The sequence below is a fragment of the Colletotrichum fructicola genome, assembly GCF_000319635.2.
Source record: "Colletotrichum fructicola Nara gc5 chromosome Unknown KSG_Nara_v1_contig08, whole genome shotgun sequence".
Lineage (NCBI taxonomy): Eukaryota > Fungi > Ascomycota > Sordariomycetes > Glomerellales > Glomerellaceae > Colletotrichum > Colletotrichum fructicola.
Genome location: NW_027094058.1, coordinates 1284860 through 1305061, shown reverse-complemented (window position 1 = coordinate 1305061; position 20202 = coordinate 1284860). Strand labels below are relative to the sequence as shown.

Below are 20202 nucleotides of genomic sequence, written 5' to 3'. Positions count from 1 at the left end.
CGTCACAAGCCCAAAGCCAACCCAAGCGGTACCACGTAGTCCACACTGGTGCAGCCGCAGGCCAGAACAGCCCCTCCCCGAAGAGCCTCCTCGCGAAAAACCACAGTCCCCTTTCTCTTTACTCCTCGACACCGTCACCATCTGCCCTCCTCCCCTTTGATACCCCCTTCGACAGACCTCTTTTTCTTTTTCGGTATATCTAAAAGGTCCATCAAGATGGTAAGTAACACTCCGCCCGTTTCCTTCGCAACCACTGCAAAAGAAAACAACCCAGCTAACCCCTCCTCCCCCCTCCACAGGCCTCAACCACAAAGCAGCGCCTCGCTGTCGCGATCTGCGAATTCCTCTCCTCCTCCGTATCCGACGGCACCCTCCCCGCCGACGACAAGGACTCCGTCGACGTCGCCATTCAATGCATCGCAGACTCCTTCAAGGTCGACCCCTCCGACCCCAAGCAGCTCGCCGACGCCGTCGGCTCCCAGAACCTCTTCCAGATCTACGCCGTCTATGAGTCTCTCAAGAAGGCCAAGGAGCAGAACGCCCCCGCCGCGGCCGAGGGCGCCGCCGCTGGAGCTGCCGCCGCCGCAGCAGCCGCAGGCGGCACCACCCCCAAGGTCCCCACCGACGCCGAGAAGAAGGACGCCGAGGCCCTCAAGTCCAAAGGCAACGCCGCCATGGCCACGAAAGACTACCCCGCCGCCATCTCCCTCTACACCCAGGCCCTCGCCCTGCACCCGACCAACGCCGTCTTCCTCTCCAACCGCGCCGCCGCCCACTCCGCCGCCAAGGACCACACCTCCGCCAAGTCCGACGCCGAGGCCGCCGTCGCCATCGACCCCACCTACACCAAGGCCTGGTCCCGCCTCGGCCTCGCCCGCTTCGCCCTCGGCGACGCGAAGGGCGCCATGGAGGCCTACGGCAAGGGCATCGAGTACGAGGGCTCCGGCGGCTCCGAGGCGATGAAGAAGGGCTTCGAGACTGCCAAGCGCCGCGTCGAGGAGATGGAGCAGGAGGAGGTCGACCTGCCCCGCTCATCCCCCGGCGCCGGCGGAGCTGGCTCCGGAGGCATGCCCGACCTGAGCAGTCTCGCGAGCATGCTCGGCGGAGGTGGTGGTGCCGGCGGCGGTGGCATGCCCGACTTCAGCCAGATCATGAACAACCCCATGTTCGCCAGCATGGCGCAGAACCTGATGAGCAACCCGGAGTTGATGGGCAACCTGATGGGCAACCCGCGTCTTAGAGAGATGGCGGACCGCTTCGGTGGCGGTGGAGGCATGCCTGACCTCAACAGCCTCATGTCCGACCCGAGCATTGCTGAGATGTGAGTTTTCTTACCTGGACGAGCTTGTGGTCGTATACTAACAGAGACAGGGCCCGCAACATGATGGGAGGCGGCGGCGGTGCGGGTGCAGGTGCTGGCGCTGGTGCCGGTGCCGGTGGTGCTGGTGCTGGCGCGGGTGCTGGTGCGGGCCGCGGCAACTAGGCTTGAGAGTTCTGCCTAGTTTTAATCCCTCGTTGGAAGAGAAGTGTCGTTTGGTTGCGACGACAAAGAGCTTCAAGTTGTGGCTCACCTAGAACCACCTTACGTCGAGATATATATGAGATACCGATGCATGAATAGAGGACCATTCACGGCCTGCCACCAATCAATCGCGACATGTGTGGAAAGTGTGCGCGCGGTTCAGCAATACAACAGTTTTTTCGATTGAGGCTTTTCTGATCAGTTTACCGCCCGCCAATACTTGTACATCCCGATCTAATCTAAGAAAACGTCTTTTTAATCTCTGCTTTTGTCCGCCACGAGTTTTAAAACCTTTCAGCGCCAATTTTCTGTGTCCTTGCGGTAAAACAACTGACCGTCTCTTCAGACTGACATAGGAAACCCACCCTTGATCTTCTAACATGCCGGCTTGCGCAGACCCCTCCGTCTAGATAATACCATGCAGCCCACGCGGCTGTCAAACGGCACGGCGACAGACTAATTTGGTGTTGGTGGTACAAGGACCCAAGGCCAAGAACGGTGCAATGAATCAGTCAGTGCGTGAAAAAGGAAAACTGTTGTAGGAAACGTAGGTCAATTGTGCCGATTACCGGCCTAGGCCTGATTGCCAGAGCGAACGGGTGTTCCGGGTGTTTTGTTATGGTTCTGACGACCTCGCCACCGACCTCCTCTTCCACGGTGAGACCGTCCTCGACCGCCCCGAAATTGGTTCGATTGATGAGATGGATGGTCGGAAGAGAGCGCAGGCGCTGTAGGATGAGTGTTCTCTTTTCCAGAGGGTACCGACTCAGACTTGGTAGGAGAAATCGAGGTTTGTTGGTGAGGGACATCGACGTTCTCAGAGGATTGCTCATGGCCTCTATGGTTTGGCGACATTTTTTTGACGATGACGGTCACGGGAGTAGTAATCTCCCTGGCTGCCGGGGTGCTAACCTTCATAGGCAACGCCGGAGCAGACACTCGTCGTAGCTCCTGTAAACCAGTCAGCGAAGAACATAACGCATCCTTTCAGCGCACTTACGGGACTGGAGGTATCGGTTTCGCCATCGTCCCGGGATTCGTCATCGTCTGCCGGCTGTCCAGTGGACTCGCTCTTCGAGTTAAAGCGACGGCTGGTTGCGTGCGGAGTTCTAAGCTGAACGTTCATTTTGATCACGGTGTCTGCGCTCCCGCCATCGGAATCGTCTCCGTCGTCTCCTACAGGACCCTTTGCCGGGATGTCCGAGGGAAAGTCGCCGTCAGATGAAGGGGAGCTGGCCCAGTTCTTGACACGTCTACGGGTCGGCGAGGCAGTGGGAGTCGTGAAGAGAACTCTGGAGGCTGCGTGGACGAGAGCCGCAGTCTTGGGGGTAAACTCCGCAGCAACAGGGTTCAGCTTGGATCCCTAGGCACAATCAATGGTTAGAATCTGTCAAAGATGAATCTTCGACTGACTCTACCTCTTTCTTGTGACCATTGGGCTTGCCCTCGCTTCCGTTGTTGGCATCATTGGCCCCCTTTCCGTTCTCATCGTGGGCGGAATCGTCCTTCGGCTTCTTATCGTTGGCCTTCTGTGTGTTGACAGACTCGGACGTCTCGCCATCAGTGGCGTCAGTCTGCTTTCCGTCGGTCGGGTCGTCATCCTTGGGTTTCAAAAACGTCTGCTTGGACCACAGATCGGCATATCTGCCTTTGGCAACCACCAAGTCAGCGTGGTTGCCCTGCTCAACAACCTCGCCATCTTCAATGACCACAATGCGGTCAGCATTCATGATCGTGGACAGGCGGTGGCTAATGCATCTTTGGTTAGCAAATGGGACAGGACAGGGCTCGGGGCAAGCTGAACTTACGCAACGATGAACGTCGTTCGACCCTTGCAAAGCTGCATAAAGGAGTGCTGAATCTTCTGCTCAGTATCGGTGTCCACAGAGCTGGTGGCCTCGTCGAGGAGCACGATCTCGGGCTGCTTGAGGATGGCACGAGCGATAGCAACACGCTGAAGTTCGCCGCCAGAAAGTTTACTGTCACAAGTCAGCTTCGCTCCATTCGCAGGCTCCAAGTTACTCACATTCCACGCTCACCAACCCGCGTATTGTAGCCATCCGTGAAGGTCATGATCTTATCATGAATGCAAGCCGCCCTGCAAGCGTCGAAAACCTCATCGTCCGAGGCCGTGATTCTGGCGTAACGAATGTTGTTCATAATCGTGTCGTCGAACAAAATGGGGTTCTGAGGGACCAGGCCAATTCGGTCACGGAGACTGTGGAGATCCACATCACGGACATTCTGTCCATCGATGAGAATGGTTCCCTCGGTCGAGTCGTAGAAGCGGTTGAGCAGCTTCAACATGGTGGACTTGCCGGCACCAGTAGCGCCGACGAAAGCCACAGTTTGGCCACCGGGAACAGAGAGGCTGATGCCGTTGATGATCTTCTTCTTTTTGTCGTAGCTGAAACTGACATCTTTGAAATCAACATTGCCACCGACGAGCTTTAAAGGACGCGCGCCCTTCTTGTTGACAATGGTGGGCTGCTTCTTCATGATGTCCAACAAGCGCTCGGCGTCAATAAGGTCGCTTCCAATTTTCTTACCAAGGCTTGCCATGAAGCGGAGTGGTGAGGTCAGTTGGGCCCAGTACATCAGCAACATGGTCAGATCACCAGGCGTGGCCTTGGAGTTCTTGATCCTGTAAACAGCCAGAACCGAGCCGGCCAGTAAACCGCACAGGAGGACAAGAGATTGGAAAGCTTGAGCGGTGAACCAACCAAGACGGACACGCTTAGTCCAGTTGATGCGGGTATGGATGGCGTTGGAGTAGCGAACATCCTCGTACGTGGTCTGGTTGAAGGAAGCGACGGTGTGCCATCCCGTGATTCCAGTCTGGCGTACGTAATGCTCGGCGTACTGTGCATTCAAGTGGGCTCGTCGGCGCTCCTTCATGACTGCTATCATCTTGGTCGCGATGAACAGAAACAGAGTGCTTGTCGTGATAGTGATGAAGCCCTCGTACGGTCCAAGGGTGATGGAGAGGTAGACCACAGCAACGACCAAGTCAATGAGCATGGGAAGAGCCTGAAAGCATATAGACTCGAGCAAGTCGGAGATGCTGGACCCCCCATACATGGCCAAGCTGATATCAGAGGTACTCTTGGAGTCGTGGAAGTCGGCCGAGAGGTTGAGGATATGGCGGTACGCAGCGGTGCTCAAGGCTCCATCAGCGTAGACCTCGAGGGGGAGGTAAAGCCACTCTCGCAAGAACTCGATACCGGCGTCAGAGGCGGCGATCCTCAACAGACCGTAGATGCCCACACCAATCCAGGCACTGCTGAAGTCTCTGTCCTTGAGCTCATCGACAATAATACCGAACTGCCGGGGGATGAGCAGATTCAGAGCATTTCCGGCAAGGAGGCAGAGGCCAACAAGAACGAGGCGGAACTGGAGAGCCTTTTGACCGACGGGCCAGAAATAAGGGAAAAGAATCTAGACATACGAGTCAGCAAAAATGTCTTTCAATGCAGAACTGCGACAAACGCCTCTTGGACGGAAGCCAACTTACTGTGAAGCCTTTGATATAGGTGAGCCAGTTGCCCTCCTCCTGCAGCCGCTTCTCCATCTCTTCTTGGGCCTTCCGCTGGCGCTCCTCCCAGTACGACTCAGGCTGGCTGGTTGATCCATAGCCGGAACCTGAGCTCTGGCTACCGCTACCAGAGCTGTTCAGACGTGACTTGGGATCGTCTTGAGCCAGAAGAGATTGTCTTTCTTCATCGGTGGCATCTTCCTGGCTAGCCCGGATTCGTTGAACAACGTAAATCGAGAATATGGTCAGAAGAAGGTAGTACCGTAAGCCAGAGAAGACAAGGTGGCCGATACGGCAGTACTCAAAGGTGATGGAGTGTCGGAGGATGAGGTCTGGGACCGCGATGAAAGGCTCCAGCACGATGGAGATGACCCAAGAGCCCCAGTAAGGAGTCCATACGGGGTGCTCAGTGTCCGAGAGAAAAGCAAGTTGGGTGCCAAAAACCAAAACGCAAGATAAAAGACCAATGACCTCGTGCTCCTGACCAATCCATTCTTGACGGATGATGGATTGGATGCCAATAATGGACAGCTGAGCGACGTAGGTCAGGACGAAGGCGACGAACAGGTTGACGATCCACGAGCGAGGGATATTTTCCTTTCCGGGGTTGGTGGAAGCCTTCAGTGTCTGAAGGGTGCAGACGGCAACGGCAGAAGCAATTACGAAGTACGTGAAGGCCGCGGCCGGATAGAGGTAGTGAAGGCTTTCGAGAAGCTCTTCGAGGGACGCCATTGCGGCGGATTAAGTGGTGGAGTTTGGTAAAAGCAAGCCGAAGAAGGAAAACGACGCAACTAAAATCGATGGAGCTGGGCAACGAGAATGAAGAAAAGTGGACGGTGGTAGAGACGAGCAACGGCTCGGAGGAAGATGGTAGATGGAGTTGAAGTTGGAGCTTGGACAGGACGCACGAGGCAGACAAGGTAGTCCGATGTCGAGCGCCGGCGGAAGCAAGGAAGACGCAGGACGGGGAAGACGGGAAGGTGCTTGCCAGGCGTCTGGTCGATGTTTCGTTTCCTTCCCCGGAAGTCTGTTGGAGAAAAGGCAAGCAAGCGCCAACCGAGAGCTTGGATGAGATGGCCGTCGAACGGACCTGAGCGGGCAGAAGTCAGTTTCGTGTATTCCTTCCGGCAAAGATATTGCAGAGAGGGCGCCTGGGAAGTGACGCGAAGACGGCTTGGAGCACGGCAGACTTACCTTTGATTCCTTTTGCCTCTAGAAAGGCGTGTGAAGGAAGGGAGCGATGCCACACCTGCAAGGTACGGGATTTGATGCCACGATGACCCCGGGCAGATGCTTCAAGTAAAGTACAGCCAGCCAGACACCTTGCTGAGAACTTAGGTTCAGGTGCCAAACGGGAGCGGCCGCCGGATCCAATGACGATAGGACACAGGAATTGACAAAGAGAGAGCTTGTGTTGAGCGTCAAGCCAGCGCAGGACCGATGCCCGAGCGGAGGGAACGTGAGCCAGTCAGTGACCCCAATATCCTGGACAGCAAAGAATGGCTGAGGGCGGCAGGTCTCAGGAGAAGGCGTCCGATGCAGGGGATCGATCAGCTCCTGCCAAAGGCAATTGCGAGATTAACCTAATACCTTCCTCAGGGAAGGTACGGAAGTGAGGTACGGAGGTCACTCCGGTCATATGGCACCTAAATGGGAGGTGCCACGGCGGGAGGGAGGATCCAATTGGGGCAAGTCGAGGCTGTGTCCGTGTCCGTGATTTCCAGCTAGGAAGGTACGAAGGTGATGGAAGGACGGCAACGTAGGAGGTAGCTACCAAAGAAGGAGGAACAGTGTTGAGGCGGACGGGAAGGCGCGAAATTCGTAGTCCTTTCGTTCCTTCTCCCTGGACTCTCAAAAAAAAATTAGACGTGAAAAATGCAACCGAAAACGTGTTGCTGCAAATCTCCAAACCCCAACCGTTCTTGTCTCGCCTTGTCGTACCTCTCGGCTCGCCCTGCGTTAGGTCGCGCTGGTCAATGCAGGAGAGCAGCTCTGGCCAGATTGAAGGGAATTCCTCTGCTTTGTGTAACGCCAGAAGAGGCCTTGTATCCTTGGCTCAGGGTAGGCTGGGATTGAAATGAGATGCGAGGGAGAAGGGCGTGCAAGTTGCCCGCTGTACTGCGCGACCCTCAGATTCTGCAAGCACGCTCTCGTCACTCTTCGTCTCGCCCTGCCTACCGTGCCAAAACCCAATCGAGCTCAAGCGATACGCTCTTCTGATTCCTCAGACGATGTATGTCGCTCTCCCACGTCTAACGGGAGCGTTGTTTGGCGAAGAGCCCCGGTCTCCGTGCCGTGTGCAGAGACAGACGTGGACGGCCACGTAGAGACACGTACCGATGTGCTGCAGATATGGTTTGCTCCGTGTCGCCTCAGAGATTGGACAAGTGGCCCAGCTGATGGTCTTTCTTCTTCTAGACCTGCGGAGAGGAAAAGTTTTTCAGACAAGCAATGGAGAGAAAACAACAAGATTCCGAAAGAAGACGGTCGTGTTACCCGACCTGCAACTGCGCTGTTGCTTCGCCCACACGTACACACTCTCACCACACCCCGGTAGCCGTGATGCGTGATGCAAGCTGCGTCCCGTGTCCGCCTGGGTCGAGGCTCCCGTAGCCAACCTGCCGATTCCGACTGGATGATACCGAGCAATCAGTCTGAGATTGCCGCTGCAGATGCCCTTGTCAGATGGTGCTTGTCCAAGTGGTTGGTTCGCTATCGCCGTCGCCGTGGTTTGCCCTCGTACAGACAGTGAGATGCTGATCAAAAGACAGAACAAGAAACGTTGTTGGTTTGCGTGCGACAAGCTCGATGGGAGATATTTGGATCAACTGTTGAGGTTTCTGTACTGACTCAGATGCTCATCAAGTGTCCATCAAGGTTCCAAGTCTTGCAAACAGATGTAATGACGCGCAAGTGGAGGTGGATACACCAAGATGCCCGTTAACCTAAGATGGCTGTCTGGTCCGTCGAAATGGGCTTCCCCGTCTGTTCCCATGCACCGGCTAGCAGCCGTCGCAAACTAGAAAGAAAGACAGATGGGCTGACACCAGCAAGGACACTTCGCGGAATGGGGCGAGCTTCTTCGCAGGTACGTGGGGTAGCTGGAGAGGCTAGGCCGTCGTGGTGGTGCGAGCGCGAACCTGGCATCAAGGCCATCGTGGGAACAGACGGGAGTCTCGGACCTTTAAGCCATGTCGATATCGCTTTCACCATCCTTCATGGCCCTCCGACGGCCTGGGTGCCTGGCTCTGGGGTCGTCCAACACCTGAACCAGCATCATTCACCGGCTTGCCTAGGTTCATACGGCATACCAAAAGCAACCCCAGACTGCCTTGCCATCGAGGCTCGTTTAGATCCATGACGCGCGCACCTCCCGGCGGCTCTACTGCCTATTTTCAGGCATCCAGCAGGCTCGTCTCACCCGTCAGCATTCTTAAAGAGCCCACTCCCCCGAGAAAATGCCATTGGAGAGTACACGAGACAGTCGGTTCTCAAATTTGGTCAACATACAGAGCCTCATCGTGACTCACGACGGCGCGGCTCTGCTGTTCATTGTGGTGGTTGCTGGAGGCCGTAGGCAATGAGCCAGTGATGAATCACAATGGGAAAAGAACGAACAGCGGACGCTCAGCTGCCTAGACTTCGGTGGGCAGTACTGAACAAGTAGCGGAATACCCCAGTCGGAATTTATCTTGGAGGGTTCCATTCTTACTGCCGACCCACGTCTTCCCCCTGGACGCGCAGCTGCAGCGACGCGCATTAGGGTGACCGGTGACCAACCGTGCCCCTGTTCTTCCAGTTGGCTCAGCAATTTTTTCCAACACCGCCCGACTGGCTTCTACGAGATGTCAGCCAACATATTCGGGGCAACTATTGGTCTTGTGCCACGGTCAGCTTCTACCGCTGCGGCTCGGTTTGACCGCAGTAGGGAGTCTCTAGAGCATTCGTTCCCTCAGCTCGGTGATCGCCAAGGCCAATCAAGGACATGTATTCTCCAACAGCAGCATATCCAGCTACGTAGCTGTAGCTGCAAGACTGGTGGCACGGATCCCTGGCGCTGAGCACTCTCAGTATCCCTGTCAGTATGCAAGGTACATAGTGCTGTCACCTTGAGGTCTGCAAGCTGCAGTGAAAGCGCATTCTATCAGCGTCCATCTCCTGATGGTGCAGCCAGACGTCATCTTGGGCCGACTGCTGTTACCAATCACCTAGTTTTTCTACGAGACCCGCCACGAGTGCAGCATCTCAGCAGCATTAAAGGCCGAATAAAAAACCGCTGACCGGGCTCTTGGGCTTTCACACTTGGGCCGGCGCCAGCCCGTCATCCCATCCGGGCCAGCTTCCGGGCCTCCGTTGACAGCAAGCCCCAGCGCCGCTCACCGGATTGCGACCTTTCAGCATCCATGTCCGGTAACGAAGGTGCCGCTGAAGCGCCAAGCGACATCCTCCCGCGCTTCTGGCCTCGCCAGCCCACTACGGATCTCCCTGTCTCACCGCCAGTGATCTCGATGGTCAAAAAAGCAATGTTGTCTGCACCCCTGGCTGGATTGCAAGGGCATCCTATTGCACCTTGCCTGTTCCGCGCATGGCCTTTTCAGCGGCACGTTGGGTTTACATAGTACGACTGCAATCTACAAGTGAGCAATCGGTTCAACTTGCCCATGGTCTGATCTGATCTGATCTTACGAGGTCCCCGACGAAAGGACTTCGCATATCCTTTCGGCCGATAAGCCGACTAACTGTTCAAGATGGTCATGGGGCAAAAGCTCACATTCCCTTGATGCTTAATTTGAATTTGGATTGCTAATCCTGACCCTCTCCGCATCGGTTCCGGGTACTGTTGCCATCCGGCTCGGACATGCCTTCGTTCCCCAACTCTGTGCCGCGTCTCTGTCGCCGAGGAGTCCAGACAACGTCGCTAACCCACGCATTCCCCATGGCTTGGGCAAATGCCGAGAAAAAAGTCAAAAAAGCATAGAGTCGTGTGTTGACGGTCATTGAGTCCGAAGCTGTTGGCATGCCATCAGCTGGGATGTCCATGCCTAAGCAGCATCTGATAAGCAAGTTTGGCTTGTAAACGGTGCTTGGCATTGAGAGCCTCATATCGTCCTGCCCCGTTCGAACCCCGCCTCACCTATTCCAACGACGGAAGCTGTCTTGCTTCTGTCGTGGGGGTTCTGGAGGGAGTCAAGGCGCTTCTCAATCTGTGGACCTTCTTTGTAACCCCCCAGGCTTTGGCAGGGGCGACGAGCAAGGGACAGAGTGGACTGGCGCACCTCGCCCGTCAAGGCTGACGGGGAATTACTGGCTGAAATGTGTGTGAGACACCACATGCCTGTGCTACCCTGCGGCACGCAAGTGCGAACCGATGTTGGAATTAGAATTCTTACGTCCGGATCGGGTCGGTGCCAGCCTGGCATGGTTGCAAACTGGTATCTTGTTGCCTCGCACCGTGCTGGTGCTGCCTCTGTCGGGTCAGCAGGATCAACAAGCCTTGTGGCTTACTGACCTGGGATGTCATGTTACCTAGGTCAGGATGTTGGTGGTAGGACTTATTCTTCACGCTGGGGTTTTGATAGGGCCACGCATGACAGTCTCAATCTCGCGAACCTCCAGGACGATGTAACCAGGTCAATATTGTCTTAGGACATTGTGGGCTGAAGAGCTTTCCTGCTTGCTACAAATCTTGACATGCTCACCCGTCGACTGCACATGCGAATAACTTTCTGCTATTCATGCCAATCTCAGACTTGCTTCATCTTAGAGACGAGTCGTGATAATGAGCCTCAAAGTGGCTGCTAGTTGGCTCGTCGTGTCCATGTGCGGAGACTCTCAAGGGCGAGGGTAGCATTGCCGGGCGATTGTTTTCACCTTGGGAACCGTAGCAAATGGAAAGGTAAGCGACGATGAAGCGTAGCATACGTGGCAGCCAATCTTCATTGAGACAGGTATTTGAGACCACCAAACCGGTCAGCCTGGAGTGACGAGAGCAGGCCCAAATGTCGCGCTATCGGATCAGGAGGGCGAAATGTAGTTTATGAGCTTCTTGGGGAACATGTTAGTAAGCATAGCACCAGCAATGAAATTCAAGGCACTTACGACATGATATTTTCAGGTTGTTTGACATATATCGCTTTGAATAATAGGGAGACAACGAGGAATAAGGAGGCTCGCTGTTTTCGTTGGAGCAAGGGCAATGCTTGTTAGACGCACCGTAGGACCTCGACTTTTGAGCTCTTTCCATCTGGCGGGGAGGAGAACGAGATAGGCAGTTTTGCAATTTGCCGGTGAGTGTCAATAGAAGATGGAGCAGATTAAGTACCTGAAGGTAGCTCAGCAACCCAAAATTGACATTGATTGTGCAGGCTGGCTGGTGAGTTCCTACATAAGGACCTTTGGGGTGCCCTTGAGATTCAGAAACGACACAATATGAAGGGAGGTTTGTGTTGCTGATGTTCAAAGACAAGAAACAAGCTTGGAAACACGTCCGGTAGATGAAGATCTGGCTGACTTCCGAGGCGGCTGCTAGCGAAAGAATGGTCATCTTCCCTGTTAGTCTCTGGTCTCATTGGAATATTCGACGAGATTTGCGACGAATATACTGGCTAACCATTATCGTTGATGTCCAAAGACTTGTCATCTTTTGAAAGGTGTGATGCTTTTGAAAGGTGTGGTGAGATTCCACATTGGTTTGGGTGCCGCTTTCAAGTACGGGATCGCCGAAGAATTGATTTGCACACTTGAATCAGGCCGGGTGGTTAGGCTTTATACAGTAGCTGGATGCTTTAGACTGAGTATCATCAAGATGAGATAGTCACGATGGGAATCTCCGCGTCTGTCGTATAGTCGTCGTTTTCATGCGTCGACACGTTCGTGCCTTGTGAGCAGGTGATTGGCATGTTGATTGAAAGCGAATGCTTAAAGACTCTATACGTGTAGGTCTTCGTTGTCTCGTATCATGTCTAGAGTATCCTGTCCAGATGATAGGAATACCTCCTGCCAAGAGCGACTCGTACATCCGAGGCATGGCTTCAATTCGCAGTCATGACCATCTCACTACAGATACCAGGGTAGTATCACGTCTACGACAAGATAGTAATCTATTGCCGCTGTCGTGCAAATGATGAACAAGAGCGAGGCCTTTATGCATGAGGTATTAGATTCCCAGCTTGACGCTAGAGCTCGTGGTGTCTATCTGATATTTAGCGACACACGTTATAGATTTCTCCCCGCAGCGAGTGTAACAATTGCCAGCGCGGTGCTGAGATTTGAAGAAGATCGAAACACATCATGATAACGATAAATGAGTGATGTTTCCGTTGTTGATTTAGAATTGCAAGTCGAGCGTTATGTACTATAGACGATTCGCAGGGAATACGTCTTTGACGCTAGCAGAAATGAGTGACGATGAAGGTTTCGAGAAAGCCAACATTAAAGGGGCTCGGAAACATCTGCCTGCAAGTAACTGTTCACGATAACATACGTAGAAGTATTCACAAAGGAATAGGCACAAGAAGATGAAGACCGGAAAGCGGTCTATTGCTGCTTTAGCAGCAGAAGCTATCGGTGACTATCCTGGGACAGAGGCCCGCAAGGGCCTCTGTCCCCTCTCAGCGTATCATCATCGTCGTCGTCGTCTGCTCTCGCCGTGGTGGGGGAGACGGCAGAAAGAAGCACCCCTTTTAGAAGGCGTGGTACTCATTGGCCCGCTCCTCGACACCCCTCATATACTCCTCCTCCGTCTGGGGAGGGGGAGGAGGAGGAGAGGGGCCCCGAGGATAGGTGGGGGACAAGGCTCGGGCGCGAGCAAGGTCCTCCTCGGTGAGGGAGGGGGGAGGCGGCAGACGGGCACCGTGGGGGAGGGCGCGGAGACGGCCGGCGGGGTCCTTCGAAGGTATTAGTACGCATAAAACAAGGACGACGGTGAGGAACGACGCCGGAAGACGCCGGGAGACAAAAAAGGGGTAACTCACAACCCAGCCACGGCCAACGCCGATGCGCTCGCGGAGGCGAGTGGCTTGAGCGGAGAGCTCCTCCGCGGAGTAGCCGCCAGGGCGCGAGGTATCGGAGGTAGCACGGCGGCGACCCTCCTAAGGAGGCCTGCCGTAACCACCTCCGAAGAGGTCGTCGTCGCTGCCGCTGCCGCTGGCGGCGTCACCAACGGTGCGGCGGCGGTGGACGCGGTTGCGCTCAGCAGCGCCAGGGATGGCGATGGGGGAGCTGGCGCGGGGGAGGGGGCTGGCGGCGCGGCGGACGGCGGGGGCAAAGGCAGGGGCCTCGTCGAAGGTGGCGCGCAGGGGGGTGGCAGCGGCAGCGGGGGAGGAGGCGGCAGACCCGTAGGAGGGGGTGCGGGCCGGGGAAGGACGAAGACGGACGCTGGCGAGGACGCGGGCGCGGGCGTTGACGGCAGGGGAGAGGGGGCCAACGGGGAGAGCGGCGGAAGACGAGGAGGAGGGACTGGCAGGGATGGGGGTGGTGGCGGCGCGGGCACGGCGACGACCACGCTCCTCGAGGGAGGGGGAGGGGGAGGCCTGGCCGTCGTTCTGTATCGTCGTCGTCAGTCTTCGTCCGTAGAGTAATCAAGAGGGGCTTGTACGTACGGCGGCGGGGGCGTCGTAGGCAGGGCCGCGGGACATGGTGGGCGAGGCTAATGGTATTTATCTGCTTTCGCGGTCAGCTGGCTTCCTCAGAAGTGAAGAAAGGGGCCAATCTACCGGAGGGTCTTGGAGAAGGTGAAGGACGATGCTGGACGCCAAATACGACAAGGACGGTGATGAAAGCTGGAGACGGACGAGGACGAAAGCCGAAGATGACGAAAGCCAATGGCGATGAAGGCCAGAGACGAAGAAAGCCAGAGACGAAGAAAGCCAGAGACGAAGAAAGCCAGAGACGAAGAAAGCCAGAGACGAAAAAGGCCAGAGATGATGAAAGCTGGAGGCGACGAGAGCTAAAGATGACGAGAGCCAAAGACGACGAGAGCCAAAGACGACGAGAGCCAAAGACGACGAGAGCCAAAGACGACGACAGCCAAAGACGACAAGGACAGCAAGGATAGAGCTGAAAAATGGTGATGGACGAAAAAGGCGGCCCCAGCAAAATCACGAGAAAGTGGTCCGGAGGAAAAAGGAGACAAAAGGAGAGCCAGCAGAAAACAAAACAGAAATCTCTTCAAGGACCTCTTTTTGGCGTGGGGCATGATTATGTCGTTAGGGCAAGGCACTCTCATTCAAGCCGCAAGAGGAGGGCTGCGGCTGAGTAGCTATGATGTCGTCCTGGTACCGCGATGTTGTGGTGTTGACCGGTCGAGGGGATCTAACTGGTGGTCACCTAGAAGGCTATAAAGAAGGAAGGAGTCTAGATTATGGTAAAAGAAGGCATAGCTGTCAGCATTCGATTGACCTTATTGTCTATAGGTATCTTTGAGGCATCATGAAGGGTATCATCCTGTCTCAAGACTCCCATTTATTGAGCTCCTATTACAAACTCTCTCGATACCCTCATCAACTTCGAGTGTTACTGATTTGCGTCATGAGCTCTTGGTCTTCCTCTCACCGCAATTTGGCTCAACGAGAGCTACTCCAAATGGAGCACTATGAGAAAATCAACCGTGAAACGCCCTTGAACGCCTTCCTCTCCGTATTACGCCTCTACCCCCTCCAAAGCACCTCCCCCACAAGCCTCACATTTCCCTGACTCGGTGAGCTTGGGCGTATTGCAGCCGTTGGGGTCCTTCTTGTGCTGCTCCTCGCTCTCCTCCCGTCGCTTTCGCTTGGCATATGCCTGCTGATTCTGCTCGTAGGCAATCTTTCCGATGGCATCCATGTGCTTCTTGACAAACTGCTCGACTCTGTCGACATTCCATCTGCCGAATCTGTCCTTGAGCGGCTCCTCTGGAACGATACCGCCGTAGCTGTCGTTGCCCTCGAATATAATTCTCTTCAGAGCTTTGCTCTGACAGCCGCGGTACTGGCACTGTTTGGGGTCCGTGGTGTCGATAGCAGGGATACAACTGCTTTTGAGTTTTGCCATGATGGTAAGAATGTCCTGGTCGTTGAGAAATTCAGTGTGCCGTGTCTCGAATACCTCCTTGACTCCTGGGAATCTCTCGAAAGCCTCCGCGCGAACTGACATGATGGTTCCCGGGACCTGAGTAAACCTACCCTCCTTTCGGCACTGGGGGATGAACTTGTTGATGAAGTCGCTGTAGGCTTGTCGGGAGGTCATGCGCTTCCTGTCGCTGTGGTTCAGCTTCTTCTTGCTCGGCTCAGGTATCTGTACGTCGGCAGTGGCAGTAGGAGTCCGCGTTGAGGGCGTAGCTGGCAATACCGAGGCTTGACTTCTCGATGAGGGAACGGAACTTGCGGGCGTAGGAGGTGGAAGTGAGCTCGAGCTTGCGGGAGACTTGGTCGACATTGTGGTTGAGGGTGAGGCAGTCCGCGTAGGAGTAGCGGGTGCTGCTGGCGATGACTGGTTTGAGGGAGGAAGAGAGCAGAAAAAGCGGCATGTGGCGGCGTACTCATACATATCTTCAAGCGATTCGAACGTTGAGTCCCAGATGTGGCTGTCGTCAGCCAAGCCAAGGAAAGTAAGGATTTCGTAAGGATCCTGCGTGAGGAGCACTCTAGCCCTCTTCCTGTCGAACTTCTCCATCTCGACTATGCGCACCCATAGAGACTCTTCATCTACCGTGAGGCCGTATGGTCGGATGATTGTGCCGAGGATGCTCCAAAGGTCTCCATGAGCATGCTTAAACAGCTTCCAATGAAGTTGTTCCAAGTTGTCGCAGATGGCGATGTCAATCTGGCAGTATCGCCCGGAAGTTGAGGTCGAGGTGTCTTCTCCCTCTGCCACAGTGCCGGTATCAGGCCATCGAACGGCGTAATGGTCGGTTTGCTTCTCGACTTTGAGAAATGGTGCCCCTATAGCTTCTTGAATGGCCTTGCAGGCGTCCTTCTTCCCGTCTTTTCCAAAGGGCGGGTAATCTGAATGGGAGTCCCCCAGTACGATGGATCTCTCCAAGGCAACCAGGATGTCGATATCACCGTAGTCTTTCTTGGCTGGACCTTCGATGGGGCTAGCGACGCAGAGGTAAATCTTTCTAAGAGCAGCGTGGCACTCGGCCTTGACGCGCTCGTAGACCTCGGGAGGCATTCGAGGGGTGTTGAGAGGCTTGTCGCCCGCGGTAAAGACGGAGCCTCCCATGTTTGGAGAGGTTGAAGAGAAACAACGACGAGGTGGGAATGTGGCGAGATTCTTTGGTTTGAGACGAAAGAACGGTGCAATTTAAGCGCAAAGGCCCTAAGAGGACGCAGGATCGGAGGTGACTAAGAGAAGCTGTGAGTCAAACGGCCAAACGGACGCCTGCCTCGGACTCTTCAAAGGCAACAGCCGCAGCATGTACGTTCGCGAAGAACGGAAGGAACAAGAAAGAGCCGCCTTGAATTTCCCACAAGAAGGAGCATCAAAGCAGGCAGGGAAGACTCCACGCAAGGCAATAGGACCTTGAAGGAGCAGTACCTACCCTGCAGAGATCGATGCAACTAATGAGGCTTTCGCTGGCCTTCAAAGGCTTCCAAGACACCGAAGATAACTATTTACTCATTTATTCGATGCGATTCGCAGTTTTCTGTCGAAGACTCAGCAAGGTATCCCTAGATTGATGGAGAATGATGGGGGGCAGATTCGGCAAGTTGGCTCCAAATTCCTGAGCGCTTCTTCAGCAATCACGGCGGGGTTCACTGGGGCGTGTGTATTTCGTTCCAGCACTGTGTAAATCGACCCTATCGACCCCGTCACCTCTTCTGACTGTTCGGCATGAATTCAGCTCTGATACGGGATGTATGAGCTGCTCAAAGTGTGCTTGATAAGTAAGTCACTAGACAACTTACGAGTTTTACTACAGAAAGCGACAATGCCGTTCTCCACGTGCAAGGTCACAGTGACGCTGGCCTGGTAAGATCGGACAAGTAATCAAGTCAAAGTTCCTATTCCCACGAGTTTGGGAAGGCCCGGCTGCGGTAATCGAGTCCCTCGTGTCTTTTCTTCGGAATTTGAGAAGATCCGAGACGCCGCCGGAGCAGGTTCGGTCGAAAGTGGGGCGGCAACCGGCCCAGCTCCGGCCCAGTCCGGAAGCCCCGCCTCCGAGAAGGTCACAGTGGTGTGTGCTGCTTTGCACCCGCTTAATCCGACTGCACTAAACCGAAAGTGACGCAAATATCATCAGTTGCACCAGTTGCGGCAGTGCAGCTACCTGTCTACCTGCCCTTTGGCAGCCTTTGAGGCTCTTGCAATAAGGGAAAGAGCCGGCCAGAGGGTTCCAGGCCAGGAATATTTTCGCCAGTCGCGTCAAGGCTTCCACTTCCTTCCCACAACTCTCCTTCTCCATCAACACCTCGGTCAAGCCACAGACCGCCTCTTCTTTCCATCTACCTCTCGACTTACACTGCGCAGGACCCTTGTCAGGCCTGAATCCCCTCTTCCGTCAGGGTCCTATCGACTCGCATCGCCTCAAGGCTCCTTTTTTTCTTCGTCGTCGAATTACCTGCTCCAAAGAAAGCCGATCAAACCACACGCCATCATATCCTATGTGGGTGACTGCTCAATCCAACGCGCTGGCACTACTAACGATCGAGCAGTTCCAACTCTATCCCCCTTCTCCGCCGTCCTGCACAACCTTCGGCTCTTCGCACCCGACGTCTTGGCTGTCCATATCTTACGAATATCTATCCGAATCTTAGACGAAAAGACCAGTCTCAGCGACAATAGACACCCCGAAACTCGCAGTTTTGGAGTCCACACCTACCTATCATGGCCGACATCATTGACTTGAGACCCAACGCGGTCAACATGGCAGCGGTCGCCAATGGAATAGCCACCGCCAGAAGTGGAAATCCTGTGGTTGATTTGTAAGTTCGGCGAGCTTTTCGGCTCTTTCCTTCTCAGCTACTGACAGAAGTCAGGCATGTCGACGACTATGTCCACCTACACTGCGGCGGCAAGGTATTCATTGTCTTTCGCGACGTCATCGTTGCGGGTTCGATGTATTTCGAATGCTGCCTCTTCGGCTTCTTCAAGGAGACCCTTGAGCAAACGATCTTCCTCGACGACGTCGATGTCGAAGCCTTCGAGTTCTATCTCAACATCGCGCACGGTTGGTTCTTCGAAATGAAGGTTCGCGGCGTCCGGGTTGTGCCTCCCAGAGTCTTCGACGACCAAATCAACGCCATCATGCGAGGTCCTTGGATGGAAAGCCGTCTGGAAATTCCCCAGATGAAGCTTGCCACAATGGCCAAGACGGTCATTCTGGGCGACCGTTTTGTTCACCGCCCTCTTCTTTCTATCCTGAGACACATGTTCGTCTCTCTCCTCGAAGTCACCCAAGACTGCTGGAACAAGCTCAAGAACAAAACCCGCGACTGGGATGAGGTGTGGCATTCTGAATTCATGCTGGACTTCATTGAGGCGTTTGATCTGCTCTCGACAGGACACGACGATGAGAAGCTCTTCAGAGACTCCCTCACCGAGACATTCTACTGGTTCAGTCGCCCCGTCACCGGCCTTATTGACTACTTTGGGCCCATCCTGCCTTCTGAGTTCTCCCACGAATTGCACTTGGAAAGAGACGGGCAAGACAGGATGCGCAAGAGACAGCACGCCTGGGGAATCTCTACGACAGACCAAATGATGTACGCGGCTAAGACTCGCCAGCAAAAAGATCGAAGATTCAAGCGTGTTGTGAACCTCTGCTGTCCTAAGCCGTGTGGCGAGTGGCTGCCTTGGTTTCACGACCCCGAGGAAATCAGAATCCGGAAGATTTATCTTGATGACACCGCTAAGGCTCGATTCCCACGTCCTTCGGCAATTCGCTCGGGCGCACGCTCTTTTGTCCCTGGTGCTACTACCCACGGTGTCTCTAGTTCAGAAGCTTTCACTCCCAAGACTCTGCGTCAGGAAGCTCAAAGCATCGGCAGAGACTCGCGCCTTGGCAACAATCAACGACCTGACAGCCACCAACATCGCAAGCCGCGAGGAGGGAAGGGCTCCCGTGGCAATCTTCGCGCCGTAGAGGCGAGATATTCATCGCGAGACAACGGCTACTCTGGCAATGCCTTCGAAATTGGAGCTCCTATTGAGTCCCAGCTGTCCAACCTATCCACAGTCATCACTGAGCCACTTCCAATCAGTGATGCGAGCAACATCCACAACGTCTCAGAGAATCCCACCGGCAATCACCCTGCTTGGTCCCACGGGCAAGTCAATCACACAGATGTGGAGGCGGATGGCATGCCTGGAAAGAAGAAGAACAAGCGGAGAAATAGGAAAAAGAAGCAGCAGGAACAAGGAGATTCGGCTGGGCAGGGCAACGATTCACAGCAGGTTCGTCAAGCTCACCTGCAGCCACCTTCCTGTTTCCAGGTCAATGCAAAGTCTGTCCTGCCCTCGGGCCATGGAAATGGCGAGCCTGCCCGTCGCGGAAGAGCCGAGCAAAACAAGCGCGGCAGTGGAAAGCGTGGGCGAGGTGGCGCAAGACCTCAGCATCCGAGCGGCAGCGAGCCCTCGTTCTCGAACGAGCCTCACGCATCTGCAATCACAGGCAGAGACGGCAATACTGCAGACCATGCAGGGCAATCTGGCACTAGGGGCCGTGGCTGGGGCAGACGCCGTGGAAATGGAAGCGGAGGGCCGTCAAACCCGGATTGGAACTCTATCTCGGTGGCCTCAGATGTCTAGTGTGTCCATCGAAAATCGACAAACAAGGCAACTATGTCTGGCTCTGAAGACACTTCAATGTCTCAGAGCAAAGCTTCTCGAGCTGATCAGAATTGGCTCTCATGGTGGTCAAATCAATGAGTTGACGCCATCGAACTTGCTTTTGCTTCAATGTGTCACACGTCAACCGCACTGTGACGTCAAAGATTGCTTTCGACCTTTTTCAGAGAGAATTTTCTACTCTTCACTTGCTTTCATAGGCTTCGACTGGGGTCAAATTTGGTACGAGGTTTCGGAATGTGTATAGACGGGCGGCTCAGTCTTCTCAGAGTCAGATTTGATGTATCAGTCATAACTTTGCGTCGAATGGAAATGGGATCTTTCAGGTATTCAGCTCCAGGGTTACACGAGGTTTGGGTTTCCTAGACTAGGTAGA

General features: G+C 54.7%; 5 protein-coding genes across 5 annotated transcripts; 2 read left to right on the top strand and 3 right to left on the bottom strand.

The window, feature by feature from the left end:
* Positions 1–216: 216 nt before the first annotated feature.
* Positions 217–1483, top strand: CGGC5_v013417 (Small glutamine-rich tetratricopeptide repeat-containing protein 2; the record flags this gene model as incomplete). Its single annotated transcript, XM_032036147.1, has 3 exons — positions 217–219; positions 300–1321; positions 1372–1483. The coding sequence occupies 3 exons, from the start codon at positions 217–219 to the stop codon at positions 1481–1483; spliced, it is 1137 nt and encodes a 378-aa protein (XP_031884939.1).
* A 551-nt stretch (positions 1484–2034) lies between these two features.
* On the bottom strand, positions 2035–5789 carry hmt1-0 (Heavy metal tolerance protein; the record flags this gene model as incomplete). The annotated part of the gene is made up of 7 exons (XM_032036144.1): positions 2035–2250; positions 2435–2473; positions 2523–2885; positions 2941–3271; positions 3331–3501; positions 3549–4960; positions 5037–5789. The coding sequence occupies 7 exons, from the start codon at positions 5787–5789 to the stop codon at positions 2035–2037; spliced, it is 3285 nt and encodes a 1094-aa protein (XP_031884705.1).
* Positions 5790–12739: 6950 nt separating this feature from the next.
* On the bottom strand, positions 12740–13693 carry CGGC5_v013415 (uncharacterized protein; the record flags this gene model as incomplete). The annotated part of the gene is made up of 4 exons (XM_066152926.1): positions 12740–12943; positions 13031–13074; positions 13171–13600; positions 13658–13693. 4 exons carry the CDS (start codon positions 13691–13693, stop codon positions 12740–12742), a joined length of 714 nt encoding a protein of 237 aa, XP_066007823.1.
* Positions 13694–14696: 1003 nt separating this feature from the next.
* CGGC5_v013414 (uncharacterized protein) lies at positions 14697–16259 on the bottom strand (the record flags this gene model as incomplete). The annotated part of the gene is made up of 1 exon (XM_032036142.1): positions 14697–16259. The coding sequence occupies one exon, from the start codon at positions 16257–16259 to the stop codon at positions 14697–14699; it is 1563 nt and encodes a 520-aa protein (XP_031884712.1).
* A 1605-nt stretch (positions 16260–17864) lies between these two features.
* CGGC5_v013413 (uncharacterized protein) lies at positions 17865–19787 on the top strand (the record flags this gene model as incomplete). Its single annotated transcript, XM_032036141.1, has 2 exons — positions 17865–17962; positions 18017–19787. 2 exons carry the CDS (start codon positions 17865–17867, stop codon positions 19785–19787), a joined length of 1869 nt encoding a protein of 622 aa, XP_031884711.1.
* Positions 19788–20202: the final 415 nt, after the last annotated feature.